This window comes from Musa acuminata, chromosome BXJ3-7 (genome assembly GCF_036884655.1).
Source record: "Musa acuminata AAA Group cultivar baxijiao chromosome BXJ3-7, Cavendish_Baxijiao_AAA, whole genome shotgun sequence".
NCBI classification, from domain to species: Eukaryota; Viridiplantae; Streptophyta; class Magnoliopsida; order Zingiberales; family Musaceae; genus Musa; species Musa acuminata.
The window spans coordinates 12035838-12060687 of NC_088355.1; the positions used below are offsets into that span (position 1 = coordinate 12035838).

General features: G+C 36.6%; 3 protein-coding genes across 6 annotated transcripts; 1 reads left to right on the forward strand and 2 right to left on the reverse strand.

Annotated features, from left to right (window-relative positions):
- Positions 1-825: 825 nt before the first annotated feature.
- On the reverse strand, positions 826-4613 carry LOC135643640 (serine/threonine-protein kinase STY13-like). Of its 3 annotated transcripts, none has more exons than XM_065160852.1 (3): positions 4437-4609; positions 3178-4248; positions 826-1449 (listed from the first exon to the last, which is right to left on the reverse strand). In XM_065160852.1, the coding sequence occupies exons 2-3, from the start codon at positions 4092-4094 to the stop codon at positions 1113-1115; spliced, it is 1254 nt and encodes a 417-aa protein (XP_065016924.1). In that variant the 5' UTR covers positions 4095-4248; positions 4437-4609; the 3' UTR covers positions 826-1112. The 3 variants fall into 3 exon arrangements, with proteins under 3 accessions (XP_065016924.1, XP_065016923.1, XP_065016925.1); XM_065160851.1 differs by having other exon boundaries at positions 4323-4609; XM_065160853.1 differs by having other exon boundaries at positions 1343-1481; positions 4323-4613.
- Positions 4614-6581: 1968 nt separating this feature from the next.
- Positions 6582-19592, reverse strand: LOC135643360 (cycloartenol synthase-like). Of its 2 annotated transcripts, XM_065160198.1 has the most exons (19): positions 19459-19592; positions 19115-19342; positions 18120-18305; positions 17707-17796; positions 17425-17619; positions 16961-17045; positions 16233-16399; positions 14798-14986; positions 14001-14114; positions 13735-13857; positions 13519-13641; positions 13358-13456; positions 13233-13289; positions 11475-11521; positions 11249-11392; positions 10716-10893; positions 9483-9563; positions 7444-7527; positions 6582-6831 (listed from the first exon to the last, which is right to left on the reverse strand). In XM_065160198.1, exons 2-19 carry the CDS (start codon positions 19310-19312, stop codon positions 6712-6714), a joined length of 2280 nt encoding a protein of 759 aa, XP_065016270.1. In that variant the 5' UTR covers positions 19313-19342; positions 19459-19592; the 3' UTR covers positions 6582-6711. The 2 variants fall into 2 exon arrangements, with proteins under 2 accessions (XP_065016270.1, XP_065016272.1); XM_065160200.1 differs by lacking the exon at positions 7444-7527.
- A 522-nt stretch (positions 19593-20114) lies between these two features.
- On the forward strand, positions 20115-24290 carry LOC135642640 (gamma-glutamylcyclotransferase 2-2-like). Its single transcript, XM_065158937.1, has 9 exons — positions 20115-20375; positions 21458-21754; positions 21838-21914; positions 22875-22931; positions 23008-23064; positions 23153-23193; positions 23309-23380; positions 23462-23541; positions 23955-24290. Exons 2-9 carry the CDS (start codon positions 21646-21648, stop codon positions 24116-24118), a joined length of 657 nt encoding a protein of 218 aa, XP_065015009.1. The 5' UTR covers positions 20115-20375; positions 21458-21645; the 3' UTR covers positions 24119-24290.
- Positions 24291-24850: the final 560 nt, after the last annotated feature.

Consider the following 24850-nt stretch of genomic DNA (forward strand, 5'->3'; position numbering starts at 1 on the left):
GTGTCAGTAGATTCATGGCCATGCATTCCAATCCATTTTAAATTTATTTGCTTGGACAATACAAGTGACAGAAGCATTGGTGACTTACCAAATGATGTATCTTGTTTGATGGTGCTTTTGTAGGTTTTCTCTACATCAAGCCATAATTACATCTATATATATATATATATATATATATATATATATATATATATATTACCAAAGGCTTTACCAACCAACTAGACTAATTGATAAGGTATAGATGAAAAAAATTTTGAGAGCCTTTGATGGTTTTAACTTCAGATAAAATTTTCCTCATTGATGATAAATGTTTCTTTGTAAAGCGAATGGAGAGAGCATAAAAAACCAGTTGTGCAGAGAATGATATGAATAATTAGAGATAAATCATAAATGATTATTGTTACGACACTATTCAATTCTCTCTCTCTCTCTCTCATGCTCATGTCACCTTACGATGGAAAGAACAGAAAAGCCATCTCACCTGCATCACCAAGATGAATAGCCTCTATATAGTCTTCTCCGTTATTGAGAAAAGCAGCATCATGAAGACACTTGAGTAGGGAGGTGAACAAAGGGAAAAATGAGCTACAATTTTAGAGGTACATGTAATGCACAGCTGACTGTCAACATTCATACCAGTATTTTTGTGAATATGATTTCACAATTACCTGGTTAAAGACAGAAAATGAATGCAAATCAGTAATACGCTCCACATTGGCTTGCACTGCACCCAAAGTAACATCAATTATAACCTAAAAACTCACCCATCACATTGTCATCACTCGTACATGACCCGAAGAAACCAGTGTTGGTAGAAGTAGAGGATACACAAATGATAGAACTTGTTGTATTCAACCGATTTCAGAAGTCACAACAATGACAGTCGATCTAGTGGTAAACCTCAAGCTAATATTTTTCATTTATACCTATACAACAGAAAGATGAACCATCTAGTCCAGACAAAGATCGAAATCACCTATTTCACTTTGTAAGCAAAGGAATATCCATGATTGTATTTTGAACTGTGACCTTCTACAAAGGCGAATCAACCAACCTTCTCTTAATTGTCTTCGATTCAGAAGGTGTTTTTCATGCATGAATCACTACCTTTCTCAGTCGATGGCCATTGGTTGTATGCAACACCGGAAGCGTGCTTTACGAACAGTATTCATAACATCCTCTTGTGCACTTTGGAGCATTGTGATGATTTCAGAGAAGGAAGGGCGCACATCAGGGTTAGCATCCCAGCAGCGGGTCATTATCTCATTGAGCGCAGGGAGGCAATCTTGTGGTATAACCGGGCGCACTCCCTTGTTCACGACAGCAAATGCTGCTTGCACTGCTGTCATATTTGGAAATGGAAGCATCCCTGTAATTAGCTCCCAGAGAACAATGCCAAAGCTGTAAACATCGACTTTCTGATTGTATGGTCTGTGTTGTATCATCTCCCTGAGAATAAAGTGTGTGGTCAACAGATAATTCTGCATCAAATGATCATGTCGAAGCACCAAAATTAACAAAAAATTAAATAAATGCGTTAAAAAGATAGAGAAAACAAACATAAAAGTCAGTAGTTTGAATATTGGTAGTCATTAGATCTAGAATATAATCATCGTAATTAGTTTGAGAATAAATTTATCAAATTAGTAAAATATAAAATTGCCATACATTCTTTGTGGATGTACAAACCACCAGGTTTTAGGCAGGATAAGACACAAATTACAATTAATCAGTCTAAATTAACCTTTGGGTACAGGTTTTGACTTGCATTGGATTGAGAAGTATACTAGAGAACATGACACTAAATAAAAAGAGCTCCAATCTAAAATTTCAGATCTTTTCACACATATCAGTAATAAAACTTGTGAGAGAAAAAGCAAACAACATTCATAAGCTAATCAAACTACCTACAGGAACTCGTGCCTAACAAATGTGTTTGCTAATAAAAAATTGAACAAGGAAAAAAGTGTTCAATCCAATATAAACTTCACTAATCGTATGAAGACACCACAGAAAAATCTGCTAGCATATAAGAAATGAGCAAGCATCAGAAAAAGGACACACATAAATTGTTAACCGCAAGTCTGAAGGAACTTCCATAAGGATGACAGGTCATACGAACATGCATGGACAGATGATGATACAGTGATGAACGATCATATGCTTCAACAATATTTCCAAATACATATATCATCATGAAACCAGGAGTGTAACAACTGTTAACATGTGAAATTTGCTAGTAACAATTAAACCCAGACTTGTCAAACAATACACTAGTTCAAGGCATGCAATCTATGAATCCTCAACAGATTAACTCGCTCCCAGTTAAATAGCCTAGGACCAAAGATGCAACAGAGTCGACAAGCACCAGAGCAGTTTAATTTTTGGTAGTCTGTATACATAAAGGTTAATATTGAAAAATATTTAAAGCAGCTAGAGGTCATGCATTATCTTGTCTGTTAATCCATCCACATGTCAGTGATATATACTAAAGCTACTAGTATAGACCGATGACCAAGCTACAGAACTAATATTTCAATGGCTTATTTAGTTATGAGTTAAACAATTTTGGCTTTCACCCACATAGAACATCTATTAGACCACATGGTGCTTTCGTACAACTCAATTGACAACAGCAGAGATGCTTTGCAGCTCGACTGTACTTGAAACGTCTACCATGGAACAAAGTGCATAATTAGTCATGCATTTGATGCTTGCAATTAGGGCAAATGTCAGGAGTTGGTAAATCAATAAAATAAATTATCATCTTAACCAATAGATATGATAAATAACATTGTGGTGTGCATGACAGAACAAAGAGATCATTATCATGAAACTCAAAAGAGAAACCTAAATGAAGTTGCATGCTTGAATATGATTGCTCCTGAAACTAATATTCTTCACCCATGTAGGCAGTAGAAAAGTACAATATATTCTACTAAATGGTCTCACGAATTTTGGGTAATAGCAGACTTGAGAACTCCAAGCATACATGTTGGTAGATATAATGGCAGCATGGCCATACACAAAAGAAGAAAAATAAAAAAGCCAACTTGAACATAAAAAGATCTACAGCCATGGATATGAATGGATGATTAAAATAAGCTTGCAACCCTTAATAAGGACTTTAAGATGTTTTAAAGATGCTAAAAATCTAAAGAATGCAAGTTCACATACGGAGCCATCCATCGGTAAGTTCCAGTTTCAGGTGTCATCCCCTCAGTCTTGACCTCAATGCGGGCAACCCCAAAATCAGCAATCTTAATCGATTTGTCCGCAAATATAAGTAGATTGTCAGACTTGAGATCCCTATGTATAAATCCCAACCCATGCACATACTCCATACCCTTAGAGATATCCAGTGCTTGCTTGACGGCCAGCTTTAGAGGCACGGACCTATTCTGCCTTCTCATGAGAAACTGCCGCACTGATCCACCCTTTGCGTACTCTGTCACAATGCACCACACCATTGGCTTCCTGCATGCCCCAATAAACCTGACAATATTTGGGTGCTTGAGATTTGCAAGCATCATAACCTCTTGCCCAAACTGCTGTTCCATCAACTGTGCCCTCTCAGGGTCATTCTCCGGCTTTTCCAACAACTTAATAGCAACATCTTCTCCATCATAAGTGCCCCTGTAGAGCTTCCCAAAAGCTCCCTGAGCAAAGGCCACCCCCATATTCAACTTCCTGAGGTCGATGGTCCACTCATCGTAGTTCTCAAGAGACTCTGTAGAATATCGTGGGTCCATCAAAGCCTGAGCCAATGCATCCTCATTCATAGCATGAGAAACCCTTCCGGGTCGCAACACGCTGTGCCCCACCGAGAAGTTGGCCCCCGGGAACAGGCGGAGTCCATTATGATGCAGAATTCCAGTTCTCGAGTTGTTCGATCCGACGCTGCTGTTCTCCAAGGACATGGCAACGGATCCATCACAAGTGCTCGTCTGCAGGCTTCCAACACTATCCATGGACATGTTGGAGCCTTCATCGAGCTTCCGATAGAACCCCATATCATAAAAGCCGTTCCCAACAATATTGCCGCCACTGCCACCACCAATAATAAACCCAGAAAATTTTGAACCCTCCGCCATTCACAGTCGAAGCAACAACCAAAAGCCCACAAATTTCTTCAAGAAACCCTATAATTCACTCGATCCTACCACCAAAAACTCAATTTATACACCAATTCAATCAATAAGAAGTCCCAAAAGACTCCATAAAACGATCCCAGTATCTCATTGACACCTGTTATATCCAAATCGAAACAAGATTAAGACACAGGGATCAATCTATTTCATAGGAACAACCAAAGATAATACCTCGTTTACAAGATCGACCAATCATTGCCGAGAATCAGGACGATCAAGAAAACCTATAAGCGGGAACAAGGAAGCTATCTGAGCATAGGAAGCACCGATTCGAGCAACACGTACCGCAATCGAGACTGCACAGTGCGGCGCACGGGATTGAGAAGGCGGTCGCCAGGTCGGCGGAGGAGAGGAGGGTTGATTGAGGGGTTTTATGGGGAGATTTGGGGTGGAGGAAGACGACGACCAGTGCGGTCGGGGAGCAGAGCCGCAAGCTTGATATTTTGCTTTCCCTTTTGCCTTTTCTTAAACCTTCTTCCGCACCTAATAATATTATTTATTACTACTAATTATTTCAAGCTTTTAATTTTGAAGATTTCTATAAACAATTCAATTGTAAAAAACTTTAATATTCTCAACATATCACTTAATTCTAATAAAATAAACTCATTCCATACATTTATCTTTTCTTCCTCTTCTTCTTTTTCTTCTCTTCAGCATCTTTTATCATCGTTGACGTAAAATAATGAAAATGATAAATAATTAAATGGAATAATATAAAAATAAAAATAAAAGAAAGATATGAGAACTAATTTTTTATTTAATATTTTTAAGATTTAAGATATCATATTGCAAGTCCAGTGGATCCAGAAGATGTCCATTATGATTGGTAATTGACGAGTTATGAGAAATAAGAATTTGATTGATAATTATAAAATTATATTTTATATTTTTTTAAATGGTTGCCATGTTGAAGCATGGGATGGGGTTGCCGATAACCATGGAAGTCACAAGGGTTGTAAGTACGTTAGGTTAATATAACGCCCGTTGTGCAAATGTCAACTGATTGACTATGCACTTTCACCTCCAACTTGAATGTCGTATTATTGGATAGCTTCTTCCTTTTGTTTCTGCCAAAATCATATAACATACGTGTATTTGTTTCTAAAATTTCAAGTCTAGCAGATACATAATTCCTAAAAAATCATAAAAATTGTGCATCCGATACAGTTTTGCCATTAATCTTCAAGAGTTTACTATTATTTTAGATCGACTTTTGGTGATTGTGCTGGCGAGAATATTAATGGCGCTTTACGTATTTTATATTTTTATTTTTTTTAACTCAAACTAATTACTATTAGTTAAAGGTATTCAACAGCATTATGAGATCTATACATTTGCTATATCAAACATATACATACACGTATATTTAACAGGAAGTCAAAGTCGAAATATGGGTTGCAATAAGTGACCGTGTTTGCCAAAAACAGTCGATCTAAAATAGGCATGCTTAAACTCTTATCTAAATGGATATGAACACCAATATTGTATGATTAGGATAAAGCACAAAACCAATGACCAGCATGAAGACTTAAAAGCAAGCATGACAAGCAAATCACTGCAGGAAAAACAATAATACCTACAAAACAAACCATTTATCCTTTTTTTTTTGTGTTAATGCACTCTTAGGTAACAACTTTGACATAAGTATGTGTGGCATAGAATAGAACTACACACACATCTTTATTTGAAATCCAATGCATAGAACACAGACACACATGTTCATTGCATCGAGTAAGTCCCAAAACAATGTGCCGATACAAATGACTATAATTTATGCAACATTTCAGTGACCATGTCAAATTCACAAGCAACAGATTCAGGTTACACAGGGGTTCAAAATTCACCATTTCTAATACACATATAAATATGACTCACTATTTGATTGGTGCACATTTCAATGGCATCCATATTTGGCAATACTGGGGAACCAGAACAGGTTCATTAATGCATCTTCTTTGTTTTTTCTTATTTATCTTGAAGAAATCAGCACTTGCCACTTAGGTTAGGTGCAAGCAAGTTCCTGAGAACTTATACATACACAAGACTTCTCGTTCTACTGAATCAAGGCACACAGTAACAGGAATGTTTTCCTTCTGAAAATAAAGCAATAGGCGAAGAGAAAAACAAAAGAAAATAACTGTCTGTTGAAACTATCCCTTAGTCTCTCGAATGTGCTTATGAGAAATCTAAGCAACAACCTCCAGGCCTCCTTTAACAACAAAAGAAGTATAATGATGTCCTACTTTAGAATTTCCAGCAATTTGCCAATGTTCTAAGCATGGCATGACAGTTCTAAGATTCAATGTACACTACAAGCCTAACACCTCCAACTTGCACTTTCACTTCCAGATCATGAAATCCATATGCAAGATCAATTAAACTGTGGAACTAAAAGTTGAATGACTGAAACAAAATTGCTTTGGGACCTTAACAAAATAAAATCGGACAGATGACATTATGCTGACGAGAAATCCTGAATTATTCCAATCAAAACATAGCAAGAGAGAAAACTCGGTTGTTATTAGAGCTTGAACATAATACTGCAAGGAAGAGAAACTCAATTGTTCTTAGGGCACAGGACACGGCTTCGATATTCTCCAAGAGCCCAGATTGGAAATATATTTCGATATGCTGAATAACTGATCATGCAGTTTCTGTTGAAGACCCCCATAATCTCCTGCACAAAGAAACATATCATAAGTAAAGAAAGCAAAACACATCTAGGTTCTTAAAGCATGCTGGTGTGAAAAATTCCATCATGTATGAATGGGTCATGGAATTTTTTTAGTTCACTGACTCCAGCTTAGAAAAGTAGACCTTGGTTCCTTCCAAGTGTTTGGAAGACTAGGCTTTTCTTTTTCCTCTTGGTAAAAAGCCAAGCTAGTATTTGCATTAGAGGACTTACATCAGTATATTTATCTGTGGAGATCGTGAAATATAATTGAATATGGCAACCATAATTAAATAACTCAAGATTAGTGAAGAGAAAATATAATCAACAAGTAGACCTGAGCAGGGGAAGGAGAAAATGACAATTTTCAATGAACTAATTTAATAAAATATACATGTGCATGACAACAATAGATGTGCCACTCATGATCATGGATAAATAACATACCATCTAATAAGTTTCACAAACAGTAGATCCATATTAAAATTATAGTTCAGTAAATCAAGATATGCATGAACAAGAATTGGGAAATTGTAGTGAACCATAAATCTAGCTTTAATAATTGTAGCATCCATTTTTGCATTTGCTTAAAGCTAGCTAGGATGATAGATGTCTTACTTGTTGGGGAAACTCGCCATTCTCCATCTGCATATTTATTAAAACTTTTGCTGCTCGATGCAATGGTTTTGGATCTCTCTCACACTGCTCCAACATAGTTATGAAATTTTAAAATCTTAGAAAGGATCTCCTTCACGTGGCAAGTCAGTTGTTTAATCAAGAGACCAAGTTATATTACATCTTACGCATCATACAATACATTTTGCCATAAAAGAACTGTTAAAACTTGCATGTGAATAGAATGTGATAATAACGATTCTAGCAATTCTGGCAGCACAAGTACCTTATAGTTGGCAAATACGTACCACATTCAGTATTTTTCTTTTCACATTGTCTTTTGAACATACCATATTTAATAGGAAATGTTGCACTGTTTTTTCATATATTTTGTGGACTTGTTTGTACTAGAATTATTGTGACCAAGGATTTAAAATTTGGCTGCAAAGGAGTGTTAGCAAACTGTTAGAATGCTGCATGGTAGGCTGCCTTGCCATTGCAACAATACAACAACGTACCACAAAGTCCCAGCAATTTGGGGTCACTTACATAGATCTTCTCTTGCCATCGAGTTCCATTGAGGGCACTATCACTAGTGAAACAAAGTGACATCAAATTTTTTATTTTATCATTTCCAATAAAGTTTACTTAGATCGTCCTGATGGAAATATTTCTTGTGTAACCTTTTATACTGAGCCCACAAATCCATTTTAGCATCCTCACCTCAACGTCACTAACTATATATGTGTTGTTTTCTAGCTAACATTCAGATAATATACCTCTATTGGAACTGCTCTTAATTGTTCATGGATGTAATAGTTCTTACATACTATCTTTATTTTTAATGCACATACCCACCTTAGCATTCTAAGCAAACGTAGCTTTTTGTATATCACGTTTTCTAACATTTAAATTAGTAGAACTTAGCTAGCCTTACAATTGGCTTATATATATATATAATCTAAGGTGCAAATCACAATCACACAACAATCATGGTACAAATCACCACTTTAACTATATAAACAATTCATCAATCTTCCCTCACCAAATAGTATATCAACCACTACCTCAGCATTGGCATGGTGATTTAGCATGTCATCTCATCCACCAGCAAAAACAAAGAGCACTTGCAAGATTATATTATTCAAGGTATGCAATACCGTACTATACCGATGTTTCGAAGTTGGCTCAGTACGGTACAGTACCATATATTGCTCGGTACACCAGGGTGTACCGAGTGGTTTTAAATATTTTTCCTCTTATTGTAGCACTGTAGCAGTGCTACAGTATAATGCTCTAATACTGTAGCACGTTCCGTCTGATAACAGGTGATCCGCGTACCGGTATGCCATCGGACTGATACGTACCAGGCGATACTATTCGAAATTGTATACCATGATATTATTTACATCTAAGTTTAAAGAAATACAAAACCAACACAGAAAGTTTCATAAAGCAACATATATTGCATATGCATCTTTACTACAGGTGACAAATGTCCAGTTAATTATGTTCCGAGTGACATTGAATTTCGGATTTTACTTCTTAAGTTTGATAAAATGAAGGGGACACTACCTCATTGTTAAAAGGAAATCTCATTCTTTCATATGTAGACTATTGTAATTTATCATGACAAAATATATTGATTGTCACATGTCCTAAATTAAAAGTTGCTTAAAAGTTAAAACTGTATTGATATCTTCAAAGACAGGTCAACAACAAAATTTGATTTACTAATATCGACAACAGCACAAGTGTGATGGAGATATAAAGGATAAATTTATCAACTAAAGTATGTAAAACATGTGCAATGGTGGTCAGGAGTCAAATGAGATTTCCGTATATACTGATGCATTATCTTCTATCAATTTGTCTACAATGTCAAATGAAATCCACATAGATGGCATTATAGTCAACATGCAAATACAGTGAATCAATGGCATATGTATTCATAATTAGAGTGGAAGGATAATATGCCAAAAGAAAAGTCATTCTGGTACATAACTGTGGATCCATATATGCAAATAGAACAGGAAACAAACCTGCCCAGCATCAATTAGAGTTAGCATAGCCCAACCAGTATTCACTGCATGAGTTCTGTTGCCCTCAATATTGGTGTAGACCTGTTTAAAAGATAGTGAGTTCTAAAAATTTGGTTTATGGATAAAGGAACACCCGAATGAAACTCAATTCGGTCAATATGTATAATCCTGACATCTATTCCAGATCATGTAAGGATGCATTTCAACAATTGATACATGTACAAATGAGATTGGTAGATAATCAACCAAGCCCCAAATAGCATAAATGAGTGCAAGTAGGTGGGATACAGGTTGGGAAAATCTTGCCAAAGCTAAATAACAGATAGCTGATAAACTTATTTAGAATATTTGAATTTCAGCATGTTTTAAGTTGTGCTCTGTTTGACTTCATCAAATAGATGGGTATTCAATTGATCACTAAGACCTGAATCTAGCTATGCTTTTTAACCTAATTAACTAATTAAGCAGACTAAAAAACATACTGTAGTAAAAATTACATTGAGCAAAACCAATCTGTAGAAATGAGAAGACAGATGAAAATTTATGTTGCTACATGCAGCTTTAGCAAGTTACACTTGAACTGACAAGGTATTGGCAAAAATAGACACCTTATGGCCAAAATGAACAAATCAGTAATGACATTGTTAATGTAACTTTAAGACCTAGGGATAATTGTCTTTCTTGCTAGAATATAAATGGTCAAATCTCAAATGTCATGTTAACATGCACTCTGAACAATAGACCGAAAAAATGGATAACTAGGTTAAGATCCAACTGACCAATAATATCTGCATCAGCCTTAGTGAGCATCCCAAAGGACCTGCTAAAGAATTTTACTTAGAGGACAACAGATACCACACTAAAGAATCATTAGTTTTGTTTTGTTTCTTCCAACTCCCTTGGTGGTCAGTTCAATGTGGAACTAAGGTCATGAAATGAACTGATAGTAGTTATAAATTTTTGACTTCTTTAAAAGACAAATTTAAGACATGCAGCATCAAATTTTTTCTATTATCAAAAAGTAAAACATTGTTGAATGCTTTAGCAAAGTGATGATGCTGTCGATTTTTGTACAAAGGCAACGATAGAAACTTGACAAGCAGAACTACTGTTTATACATGACTCATAAGTTGAAAGAGGAAATAGCATCCATATATGCAGTAGTGATGCTGCAGGCACCCATTCAGGTAAGAAACTAGGGAAAAAGTCTCATTAAATAAGTTGGAAGCAAACCTTATCTTGACATGAAAGGTAGCTCTCTCCCCAGCCACCAGAAGCCAGTTGTTTAGACAACAGGAAGTTACATGCTTTTCGGATGCAAGAGCTGCTCTCATATGTCCTTCCAGCAGCAACTAATCCCTTCACTCCAAACCATATGCCATAGGTGAAGCAAACACCCCAAGATCCATACCTGTTAGAAATAGTTTCAGCAGTCTGCTGCAAAAATAATAATATAAAAGACACTTTTTAATTGAATGTTTGTGTAGACATGTCACACAAATATACATATATATAAGTATATAACAATATATTATAGTTCTGAAAGACAGATTTTTATAGGCAACAATAAATGCAACAATGAATACATATAATCTTCCCTTGCCAGTGGCCAAGATTGCATCTATAATTCATTGAACCTTTTAAATGAATGCGCATATAAACATTGCGAAAATATCTATACTGACACAACAAGGCAACTGATGACAAATGACAGCATAAGAAAACAAATTTTGTGTAGGGAATATAGACAACAAATAAATGCAAACCATGAACCATCAGCTTGCTGAATCTTTTCAATAAAACGAGCCGATTTTGTGATGCAATTATCTATCTCCTCTCGCCGATGGCCAGGGTATAACTTTTTAAATGATGTCAATGCCTGAATTGCCGCTGACGTACATTCAACATATCTGCAAGTGACATGTACATTAAACAAGATTTCCTAGATTAAAGAAGATTTTCTATTAAGAATTACAAGTAAAGAAATCTTACGGATAATCAATAACAATGTCTCCAAAAGTTTCAGCAGGATTGATAATCTATGCAGAAAATAGAGGCATCTCAGTAAGTGAAGAGAGAAAAAGAGAGACAGCAATTGTATTGGCCCTTCCAATAGCATGCTGCTAAAATATATACCTTATAGAAATGAAGAGAACAATTTAAATTGACATAAGTCCTGTCATATTTTATGTCATAAACATAAGATTTCTCTGATAATGACATTATTTGTAAAGTACCATAAATGTAACAGTTATAAAAAAAGAGAAACCATGGCATTTCAAAATTTGATTTGCCAGTATATGCTATTTTTATGCATGCAACAGAAGAATGCTGGAGAGGGACGATATCCTCAAGAAAACTCAATGACAAGGTGTTTTTCCATGAACTGTAGGATAATAGCAAGCAGCAGTTGATTATTTGTTTTTGGAAAAATTAAAATATGGGCTTTACATTTATCTTCAAAGGCTTCATTTTTTTTAGGGAGATTAGAAAATAGATCCTTTAGAAAATTTTTGATACCAATGGAAACTGAACAAGAAAATTTATGAAGATGCATTGAACATATATGAACCAATGCTGGTCAAGAGTAGTGTAAGCCTTAGAAGTGAGATTTGAATGATTCTTGAACACTAGACTCAAGTCAACAATATGGTAGTGCAGCTATGCAAGGGACATGACTAGAATTTAGAAGCTGATAAAAACAGAGTCAGGATTACCACATGAAAATCAAATGTCATTTTTACACTAAAATGAACCAGATATGCCTATATCTCCAGGATTACTTTGAAATCAACCCATTGAACAGATAGATTCAGATCTGTTGCAAAGAATTAGAGATGCTCACAAACACAAAGTGCTTTGGCCTTCCTTACACAGTGTGTGCTTGGCCACCCTTTTAAGAGTCCAAAAGAGAATATACATACATACAAACATATATATATATATATATATATATATATATATATATATAATAATAATAATGGAAAAACAGAGAGGTTCTGTGGGTTAGTTTGTTTCCCACTGCCAGAATGTAACTAAGTTGAAAATGGCTGAAATACAATTGTCATCTTCACTGTTACTACATGGTCTTAGCCCATGATGCCTAAGCCCAAACCATGATTAGTCTCTTCATTATCAACCATCTGATTTATGTGATGAATGAGATCAAGTTAGATTTTAATTTTTAAAGGGGTAATAATTTCATTTTTTTACAAACAGAAAAAAAGATCAATCAGCAGAGAAGCTTTTCCACACTTTGAAATGAAAAGGAGCCTTAACAATTAGACTTCAAAATATTGGTTTGTTGATCCCATCCTCCTTTTCTGTTTGTTTCTTTTCTTTCCTCTGGTATTTCTGTTCTCTTCCTCTGTTGCATTCTTCTTACACCTCTTCATCATTTGAGTTAATGATCCAAAAAATCACTTGAGAATTTAGATGTCAGTAAATAATAATTAAATCTCATGTTTAAGTATATGGGCATTTCTAAGATTATTTTTCTTTATTCAAGTGTTGTGTGTCTCTTCAATAAGGTATGTGCACCTCGCCTCACACCTAGGCTGCAAGAATCTTTGGCACCTCAAATCACCTTGGATCTTTGCCAAATTTGAGTACAAGAATAAATGATAAGTTACAAAGAATCCTTAAGCGATTATTGTTCAGTTCATATTACAAAAATAAACTGGAGAACCAAAAGCGGCAACAGAAAAATGCAGAAAGTAAACAGCAAGGGAATATTTGTGAAGTACTTACCTCCAACCAGGCATAGGATCTTGTAAGTTCATAAGTAGCAAAACCACCATCCTGATTCTGCAATAATGTGATAATTAATGACAACCTATTGATTTGTTTTATATCTGATTTTCAATTAATGTTACCATCAGTGAAAGGATAACATTGACGGCATCATAAAGCTTCCTTCCATCAATCTGATAGCCAACAATTTCTGGAGAAATCTTTGATAACAGGAGTGATGCCTGCAAAAGAAAAAAATGATAAAAAAAATATAATTATTGCTCAATAATAGACATTGAGATACCTTAAGTCCTTCTGCAGTGCAATCTGATATAGGCCATCCATGATCTGCAGTAGAAAAAGGCCATGCACCTTTAGATATGTGACGGTACCAGGAATTAAGATCACCAGGGCAGTCTTCAAGAACCTTCCAAATTCAGGAGCAAGTTAAATGTGAAAATACTAATCTGATTATAACAGTAACATAGAAAAAAAAAATCCGTATTAAAAGATGCTAAACCTGTGTGTTTTTAACAAATTCATGTGCCTTCTTAAGAGTAGGACCAAATTCCTCAGATAGATTAGTTGAGATAATAGCCTGAACAGTGAAAGCTGTGTCCCACAACTGGCTGCCATTGTAGCCCTGAAAAAACAAAACCAAGAAATTTGAAAAATGCTCTCAAAGAGTTGTGCACATGAATTGTTTAAATATGTTGGAGATAAATTGAAAAATGATGCTAGGAAATGCAAAAAAATAGAATATATAATTTTATTAATCTTTCAGACCTGCATTTTCATTCCATCTTCAGCCACCCACAAATAATCAGATACTCTTGGAAGATGCAGCTTGAAAGCCTCTGAATTTGGTTCTTCAATCCAGCAGCAAAGCATATTAAGTACCTAGTTACATAAATTTAGTAACCAACAACTCAGCCACATGATAGCTGCATGAAATTTTTAGATAAACTCAAGAAGAACATTATGAAACCCAACTGGTTTTAGGTTTCTATAAGTCATTCTTATTAAATTTGGGACACTAAACTTTTGATCAATAGTCATTTAGCACTAGTAGTGCAGTTATATGATGTTCTTTGGCATAGAATAATGACAAATAAGAATTATCATAACAAGAAATAAGTGGTGGAAAGGGAAGTGGTAGCCAGTCATGAGACTCCCAATTGGGTTCACAGTGAGACTCAAAACATAAATCACACTATTCCAGAAATCAATGAAGCTGTTACCAAAGCTAGTGCAACACATACCAAGCTTATTTTGTTTCAAATGAAAATGTACAGTTCAAATGTTCCAGATATATGGGTCTGGCTCATGCATATTTGTTTTTTCTTATATTAAGTCCCAAAGTTATACATATCATGGTTGATCGTATATTTGTTTGTTTGTCAACAACTACCAATGACAATAAGAAGCCATAATGTCCCTAATATTTGAGGTAAGTCACATGGATATGTTCGCTCTCCTGGAACTCTATTTCTTCCAAAGCTTCCAATTTTATTTTAATAGTTCAACAAAATCTACCAAACAATAGCTAATCACCTTGTCTTAAAAGAAATTTTCATGCTTACCTTGTTTACAGGACCGATGCAAATATACCTAGTATTCTCATCCTCATAATGGATATGCTGCATAGCAGTATTTATAGCCTTCTCTCTCAACTTGTTACCAGGCCAATGCATTAGAATAGGTTCAACAATTTTATGCAGAGATGCCCAAAGGATATCTTGTATCAGCGGATGTGGGTAATAAAGATCTTCCTGATAAAAATAAAACATCAAAACCCATAAGAAACAAGCATTTAGTAAGTACTTAAAAGTGATAAGATTATAACCACCAGCTGTAGAGTTTCTCTATCTTTATTGATCCCTGGTATATGTAAATCATATTTAAGATGTTCAAGAAAAATAATGATGTTGAGATTTTAGTGCCGATTATTGAAATGTTAAGGGACTAAAACTCTGCATACTATAATCATAGGGAAAGATCACTATGATAGAGGTCTACGATAAATCAGCTAACAAGCATCAACTAGGAATAAATCTTTAAGTGTCAATTACATCCTCCAATCTTTGACAAATTTTCCTATATGAAACAAGCCCAACTTAGTTAAATTCTAAATTGATCTCTAACCAAGGCAACTTGTGCAAACGAGGGACAAACTAATGCAATAGATAAGTCAGATTAAGGAAATCTACCATTGTAAAAGGGCAGTCCCAAAATAGTTGTGATATATAGTATTAAGGATTGCCATCTTGTAAAGCATGCCAATACCTTCTGGCTAGGAGTTGAATTATGTTGTGCCAACTAGCATGCCAATACCTTCTGGCTAGGAGCTGAATTATGTTGTACCAACTAGCATGCCCTCGGCCAGAAGAGACCAAAATTTAAAGAAGGCATATCTCAGCACCTTTAGAAAAAAATCTATTGGGCACAAGTAAATACATTATTGGCATAGTACATTTAACCTCATTCTGCCATGTATTGATTGGCATGTTAATCCTTGTAGGAGACAGTAAATACTGGTAAAAGTAGTAAAATCATATATGGGAGTCTTATAGAGTGTAACCATAGTATGGATTGCTTCAAGAAAGAATCACATACTAATAATGGTTTAAGAATCGCCTTCAAGCATTGACTGTTGTGCTGAGAATGCCCACACAAATTAACATGAAGCACGGCTATGTCCTGAATGTGGTACCAAACTATGAAACATGTTCATATTCCCATTCTAGCACACAACACTGCATGTGAAACACAAATTGCATAACTTGTGATGCCATTGAGCAGCTGGCATTCCTGAGGCACTTGAGATCTTTGCCTTGCCTTTTAAGTGCCAATATGCTCTCTTGTTCCATTATCTATGTTGACCTCTCTCTCTCTCTCTCTCTCTCTCTATATATATATATATATATATATATATATAGGCAAAGATACATAGGTTAGACCATTAGAGATAAATCCTACTAGTAGGACAATATGCTTGTGAAAATAAATGTCACCAACCTTTGCACACTCATTCCGAGCCTGATTCCAATCAATTTGGTCATATGGAATATTATATAGCTCCGTTCTTAGTGATACAACAGTTGGTGTAATTGGACCAACAAATCTCTTTCCATATATATATGACATGGGTAGATAAACCATCCGACAGTGGCACCACATTCGTCCTACAAAATAAGACAACAGTATATAAAAGCATAAAACTAATAGACTTTAAATCCAGAAATTATATTGGTTGGCATAAAAAATTATTAATAGGTCAATGAAATGCCAAGTTAAAAATAGTATTCACTGCTGGAGTTTTGATGATGCAATTTGTTAATCTTCATTGAAACACATAACTAGTATGGGGCAACCAAAGAAAATATGTATTTTCCTAGTTGTGGTTTTGAGAATAAGTGATGGTTCAAGGTTGTTCATATTACAAAGTTTTGAACATAATTTATTATCATATGCATTTGAAGGCAAGAGGCAGCCTCAGTTGTGACATGCACAACCAGAACAAAGCAGAGGCTACAGTTATATGGAAGAAAATGATATTTTAATATGGGAGTACTGGAAAGTTTATGTAATAAGGAGAAGATCAAATTCAACTCCATAAAAAAGCATCACACAAGCTATATTTCGTAGGAAGTTGTACTGCTTAAAGAACAGGATTTGCCTATGATTTTTTTTTTCCCATGCAGTTTCTCTTGTTCCTTATTTTGTATTATAGCAGATGTCCGCACCTGGATGTACTGGGAGGAAGTATGGCAGTAACCACATTTCTGGGGGCAAAGGATTGTTACCAGACCAGTCAAACACACCAAGTACCTAAAATAAAACACAAACATCAAGGATCTTCAGCTGTATTTGTGACCAAAAAACTAGTATAAACGAGTGACAACAACTCATTATAAGGTGGTCAGGGATTTCATTACCACCAATGGCAACATAGTTGTTCAATATGTTTTTTTCTTGGCTGGACTGTGGGTGATCTGTGAATTCCAGTGGTTGGTCCAACAAGAATGCAAAGCATGTGGTGCAATTGGAAAAATTAATGGAGTGGTGCATGGTTTCTGGTGTGGTGTGATTGGCCTACATAGGCTGACTTCTGCTGTGGGATAACTAACCCAATTATGCAATCCATAGCCTTCAGGTTCTTATCGATCAAAAGAGAAAAACATGGAAAGAAAAGGAAAGCATCACTTACAGAGAGCCACATCTTCCCCCATGATGTTATAGCAGTTGCACTGCCATGGTCTAAGATCCAGTTTCGCCCTTTTTCCATTGCCCCAAACCCACCATCAGATCCTTCTCCAAGCAATCTCAAAATAACATATGTCAAAGCTGTACCAAACATAGTGCTTGTACCCTCAATATGCAAACCCCAGCCTCCATCTTTATTCTGCAATGCATGATTCATAACTTATAATTACAATTTACGAAACAAAAATAAAATGAATATTCTTAAAAAATAAGAAAATGTCAATGCCTGGTGGTTGTATAGGTATCGACAGATCTCTTTCTGATGTTCTGGTGTCAAAACAGTATTTAGGGCTCCAGTGACATACAAAGTTATGATCTGCAGAAAATGAGCCACAGTAGATATTAAGACTTAGTTGTCTAACGATGGAATCCTATTTCTTCAATGCTTTATATTCATTCAGCAAAATGTACATCCACTAGTTTTCCTGCTAGCTTTATTTGACAAACAAACTAAAAAACATCAAGCTCTTCACTAATGTTAAAGTGAATAAAGATAGTATGTTGAGCACATAGATGAAGCAAAAAAACCATTTCCATATGAAAATAGATAACCAAAGGAAGAAAATTTTCAGAATTATAAAAAGAACCAAAAGGATTCAGTTCTAAGAATCTATCTTATCCACAAATAAGAGCAAATACCAATCCTGGCAGAAGGAACATTGGGCCGCCATAATCCCCAGGCCAGTGTCCATCATGTGCTTGGAGGGTAGAAATTCGGCTGATAGCCCTTCTTAAGGACGTCAGAACAGCTTCTTCTGTGACATCTTCATGGTCTTGTAGCTTGATGATAGGAAAGTCCAATTCAAGTGGATTCTCCTTTGAAAACTGCATTAAAGTAAAAAGAAAATGCTAAATAAAACTTTCATCTGCACAAAACAATGCACGTTCAAAAGGGAAAAGAGAACCCTTAGTTCTCAAGGAAGCCAAAGTTCTCAAGGGTTGAGAACCAAAATTACATTAACATTCATTTCAGCTACGAAGGACGGATGAACAGATATTTCTACTCAGAGAAGGGAATCCATTAATGAAAATAATTACAAGTTGCCGGGTGAAGGTCAGAGTCCAAGATAATAACTTGTAGTACATAAGCCACTTGGTTGTGTTTCTTCTATTTAGGGTAGGAAGGCAGCATATGGAAATCCATAAAAGATATTGACATTGCTTTTCTTCTTGTTTCTTTTATGCTATGTAATTGGCATTAGCCATAGTGCAGGCACTGGTGAGACCTTCCATAGATCAGTATGTTCTGCCTTGGTACTCAGCACCACTACGTGAACTCAGAACAATCAAGGCACCATTGTATTATTTTAGACCATAAGCTATAGTGCAAAACTGAAATTTCAAGATTCGTACTCCAGTAGTCACAAGATAACTTCCAGAGTTCCAAGTCATTAATTACAAAGATAAATTTCCTAGATGTGCTTTTTATAGGCTTAGACTCGGCTGGAACGATAACCAAATTAGCAATTTACAAATGGATATAGAAAATCATACTTTAACGTTTCGAATCTTGGACGCCTTTCTGCAAGTGATGTTATGCAACTATTCCACTATTAATTGCAGCTTTTCTACCTTTTCTTCTTTTGTAACCGACCATAGAATTAAGAGAAAATAAAAACCTTTTTTATCTATACCTGCAAGCGCATGAGGAGATCGGAGCTGTGCTTCTTCTCGAATCGGTTCTTCCGGAACTCCTCCCGGACCCTCTCCACCTCCGCGATCTCCTCGGGCGTGCCCAGACTCGGGTCGAACTCCCACACTTGCCTTCCGATGTGGTTGTTGTTGGTCCGCAGCCACGGGCCGATGCCCTCCGCGATCTTGAGCCTCCACATTGCCGGATCCAAAGGGGTCGCCGGGAAACCCTATTCAAGATTCGCTCCAAGAATGAGAAGATGGAAAGACCGACCCGATCGAGAAACCAATGGTGGTGAGGATGGATTGGTAGTTTGGGAGAGGACGAGGCGCTGAAGAAATTTACCTTCGAGGTAGGTGAGCTTCACCGGTTGGCTCGGTCTCGGACTTCGATGAATCCAAAGCACCGTGGGAAAGGCGATAGCGAGCCCGAGGTAGCGGAGAGGTACACACGTTTATGGGGAGGCGTTGGGAGATGTCCCACCGCGGGGATGAATCCACAGGCTGGACTTGCTCAGTCTGCTTTCACGTGGGGCCTACGTGAATAACGAGGCGACGTGGTGGGTTAGTGGGCCGTGTATAGGAAAGGGTGCGTTTCTAGGTAGTGGTAGCACTTATCGTCCTTGGAGATCGAGTTCGGTTGACTGTTTCATCACGTGGGACTGTCCACGTTTGTGTCACAAGTAACAAAAGATTTCGGACTCATGTCTCACCCTCCCGGATACCCTCGTCTGGTGATGAGAGTAACTGTGGGTCCCAGAGCCCGCATCTGTAAAAGGCCACTTTTGTATGGTTTGGGCCGAGTGGGCTCATTGGATTGGTCCAATAGGTCGGATGAGAAGTGACGCAGATGCGAGCCGGGCTGTTGTTCATATTGACCCAGATTTGAGAAGACATCCGTCATTTTGACGTCAAGTGCCTATGTGAGTATGACACGCCTCTCCTATGCATACGTGGCCTCCCGCTCTTATCTCTGTACCGTTCTGCTTATAATGACCACCGCCCACGTCACCTCGCTCTCTTCTTCCTCATCCTCCTCTCCAAGCCCAACCAAACCCACGAGAGAGGAGAGGAGAGAAATAGAGAGAGGAAAGAGCGAAGAGGGAGAGATCTAGGGTTTTCATCTTGGTGAAACCCTGTTCTCTCCGACCCTAAGCATCCTCTCTCTCCATCTCCATCTCCATCTCCATTGCCGCGGCGATCTCCCAAATTCTCCCCTTTCCACGGTGATACTCCAAGATCTCTGAGGCTCGCGGCGTCATGGTGAGATAATCGTCTCGAGGACTTGTTCTTAGTGAGACCTGCCCGGATCTTGACTTTTTCTTTTCTGATCCGCGGACAGATCATCTTACGAGGCAAGATAAGTGATTTGCCGTTGAAGATCGTAATAGTTCGCATTTCAAGCTGGATCTTGTAATCGTAGCTCGTCTTTCGCCTAGTTATCTTGGTGCTAGCATATATTTTTAGCTGACGGAAAGTTCTTCGTATATCCAAGAGAAACATTTCGTGTTGCTATCAAGAAAGCTGCAATGCTGCTAATTAGGGTTGTTCTAAGGTTTTCTTTATTCGAAATAGCTTTACGAGTTGTCTTCTTGGAAGGTGATAGGCGTTATAGTTCGACCTCCTTTGTCTATTGCAATTGGATGTGTGACTGATTTTTGGAGCCTTTTCTCTTACTTTCTCGTCATTTATTTTGTTCTAAGAAAGACAGACTATACAGTGTCCAGCAACCTGTTGATTAGGAAACATTTAATGTGAGGTAAGAGTAACAAAATAAACAATCTAAGTCTTTTCTAGCAACTGGTCAAAGTGGGAAATATATGGCTTTAAATAAGGGCAGCAGGAAATGACCAAGATTTAGAAAGGTCCAGAAACTAGTCAAATTTAGAAATGATTAGCTCCATAAAGGATAGTTTATGATCAGCTATTAATCAAATCATTTGATTTTGGCTGTTTCATATGCTGTATCTTGTCAATAAAACTTTATGCTGAACTATTTTTTTCCTTTATATATTTCTACATATTTGAACTCTTCAAAGGAGAGAAACTTAAGTAATGCATCTTGTTCAGTCAGTGGTAGCTTCTCCTGGTTGTGGTCAACAAGTGCAACACTTCACTTGGCACCGCAGTCATTGTCGTGATAAGTTAAATTGAAACATTTGTGAAACATTTGTCTTCTCTAGTGGTGAAGTATACATCTTTTTTATCATCACATTCTTTTGGTACTTTTGTGTGCTTCAAGATGTTCAAAAAAATTAATAATGCAATTGGTCCTTGCATAATAAAGATATGTCCAAGAGATCATTACACATGAATGACTTTCAAGATCTATTTTGTTAATGCAGGTAATAACAATGGTGAGAGGGTGAACCTTGTTGCCACTGTGAGATCCCTCCTTTCCAACTGGTTGACCAAGAATCGAGTGACAAACAAAGCTCCTCTGCTTGCAAGGTAAGGCGGGATACGGCGATCCTCCCCAAACCCGTGTTGGTGGAAGGCACGTGCATTGAGCTAGCTCTTTAGATAAATAAAAATGGTTCTGTGGGTTTTCGCATATGGATCATTGGTCTGGAACCCTGGATTTGACTTTGACGAGAGAATAGTTGGGTTCATCAAGGACTATGAGCGTGTCTTTAATCTTGGTAAGTGTTGCCTATCCATAAATAAGCCAGCAGTCTGTATAAATTTTGATGGGAAAACTAATAGGAGTTCTTTCATCTTACAGCATGCATAGACCACAGAGGTACACCAGCTAATCCTGCCAGAACTTGCACATTGGAGGCAAAGAAAGGAGCAGTCTGTGTAAGCATATCGTACTTTCTAACATGTGATGTTGAGTCAGGGGACTATATCATTGCTTGATTTGTTACTTGTATTTCAGAAATTGACATTTTAGGCGCTTGTTAGACTATAGGAATATATATTTGTTGAGTTTTTGCTTCCCAAGGGAGGAATAATTAATTTTGATTTAGCATGCACAAGAACATTACTGTCACAAAAATATCTATAGCATTTCTGTGCTGTTCTCCATCTAGTAGATTGAGACTGAAATGATCTATTCCTGATTCATGTTTAAATCTTAAGGTATGATTTAGCATGCATAAGCATCTCAGTCATTAGAGTTTTGATGGCATTTCTGTGTTGTTCTCTAACTTGCATACTCAAACTCAAAAGATCTTTGCCTGATTCATGTTCAAGTTTTAAGGATCATATGCCGCTGTATTGTTAAGGAATTATCCAATACTATACTGTAGTATTTTAAAATTAAATTACTCTAAATGAGAATGGAAATTTCAGAACTCAAGACCTATTGGGCTGCATTATCTACTTGTTTGTAATTTTGGCTACAGAGGTGTTGAATTTTGTGAAGTGTAATATTATTCTTTAGTAGCCTAAGCAAAATTTGACGTACTTCTTCATATTTCAGCCATGAAATTTGCAACTTTGGCCTTGATATATGTGGTCATAGTTCTCCCCATCTTACAAAAGATATACATGGAGGACCTGAAGTATTTATATTCAGACAGTTTGTTGGAATCATTCTTATTTGGTTTTTTTTTCTATATGTGGAAAGCATGTGAAGTCTGTTCTGGAGTAAATAAAGTAATCTACAATAAGTGACTTTATAGATTCTCATTACCAGTAGACCTGCAGTTATGTTTGTGGCTTGGCTGTTCTTAATTTGGACATAACAGCTTTCCTATTTATCCCTTGAAATTTTATTCATACTTTTGTTATAACAAGATCTGTGTTATCTGTCAGTGGGGTTCTGCATATTGTGTTAAAGGAGACAGAGAGAAGGAAAAGGCAGCAATTCAGGTGATGTTTATTTAGTTTGTCATTTCTGATTGAATTCTTTATTCATTGTATATGTAATATTTGCTGAACATTTCAGTATTTGGAGAGAAGAGAATGTGAATATGACATGAAGGCATCTGTAGACTTTTACAAGGTATAGTCCAAAACTTATGTCATTCTCTTTTTGCTTGTTTTTGGCCTTTTGTTTTCCCGTTCTTTTAATGTGGCGTCTATTCCTTTAGGAGGATGATCCAATAAAGCCAGCTGTGACAGGCGTTCTTGTGTAAGAAACATACTCTCTAATAAATCTTCTTTTCTCTGAAATATAGCATTGATGTATTTTCATGATAAGCTGCTTTTGTTTTTAACTGGAGTTTGGGTATTCATTTCCTGTGCAGTTTCGTGTCCACCCCTGACAAAGAAGCCAACAGGTACTACCTAGGTCCAGCTCCACTGGAGGAAATGGCAAGGTAATGCAGTAGATATCTCACTAGAATCCATCTTCTTTCGCCTCTTTTACTACAATAGCTCGACTATCTGCATAATTTCAGGCAAATTGCTACTGCAAGTGGTCCTTGTGGGAACAACAGAGACTACCTGTTTTTGCTAGAAAAAGCACTGTATGACATTGGTAAGAACCATCTCCCAGAACTTTTGTGATAAGTGTTAGATGTGTCTTTTAATCTCCCCAAAATGTCATTGTTAATATCATATCTAGTGCAATGAAGGATGCCAATGTGAATTAAAACATGGAACAGCCCAAGAAGGATGTCAGGCAGTCAGCTGTTGTGAAACTTAAATTGGACGGAATACACCATATTTTTTTATGATTGATTGAATCTGATGGATACATTCATTTTAGGGGTGTGACTTTTTCATCCTTCACAGTGCACTAGAGCAAATAGCTGTCTGTATGCTACTTTAATGATCTTAGCATACAGTATATCCTTTTTTTTTCCTACACTTTGAACAGATGTTTATTTGATTTGCTCTTATATAGAAGTCTAGTAATCAGTTGATTATATAGTAAGAGAACAATTGCAGGTCACGAAGATGGTAGGGTGATTGAGCTGGCAAACGAGGTCAGGAAGGTGCTTGCCAGGCTGAAAGAGAAAAAGATTGCAGCCTCCCATGCCTCGATCAAGTCTCATCGACCCCGTATGCAGCTCTCCCCACTCCCGGAAACCACTGTGGTGAATTCAAGATGAAAACGAGCAGTCTTGTCTAATTAACGAAGCGAAGGAACATTATCTCAAAGCATGCACGAGCTTCTCCCTCTTATTTGGTACTAACTCTATCTGCTTCAATTATCTGTTAAAAACCTTTTGAATGATCAGCTCCTTCAGACCTGACTTAAATTACTTTTTTTATTCTGGGATCTATGCATTTGCTCGTGCCACCTTCGTCGAGATGGGAAGTTAAGTTTCGGGTGAGGCTTTTGTGAAGAGTCACCTATTTCATTTTTTTTTTTTTTTTTTTTTATTTTGGTATCTATGCATTTGCTGGTGCCCACCCACCTTCTTCTAGATGGAAGTATCGTGTGAGGCTTTTGCGAAGATTCACCTATTTAATATCCATGACGGCCTAATGTTTGAAAACAAATAATAATAATGATGATAATGATGATGGTATAAATTCTTTATCTGTTAAATTAGCAAATGCCTGAGACCATGGAAATAAATAATAATAATAATAATAATAATAATAATAATAATAATAATAATAATAATAATAAATTTACTTGTGTACCAATATTGGTAAATCTTGCCTCCTTTTCTCATCATTTCTATGGCTACTACATCTGAAGGAAAAACAAAATTAGGTGCTATGATTTGCTGGTGCTTCATCGTCATCAAAGGTGGGAAGTACAAAGCATTTCAGATCATCGTGTATTAACTGTTGTTGTATAGACCCCCCTGAATGAATATGAAACGGTGGTG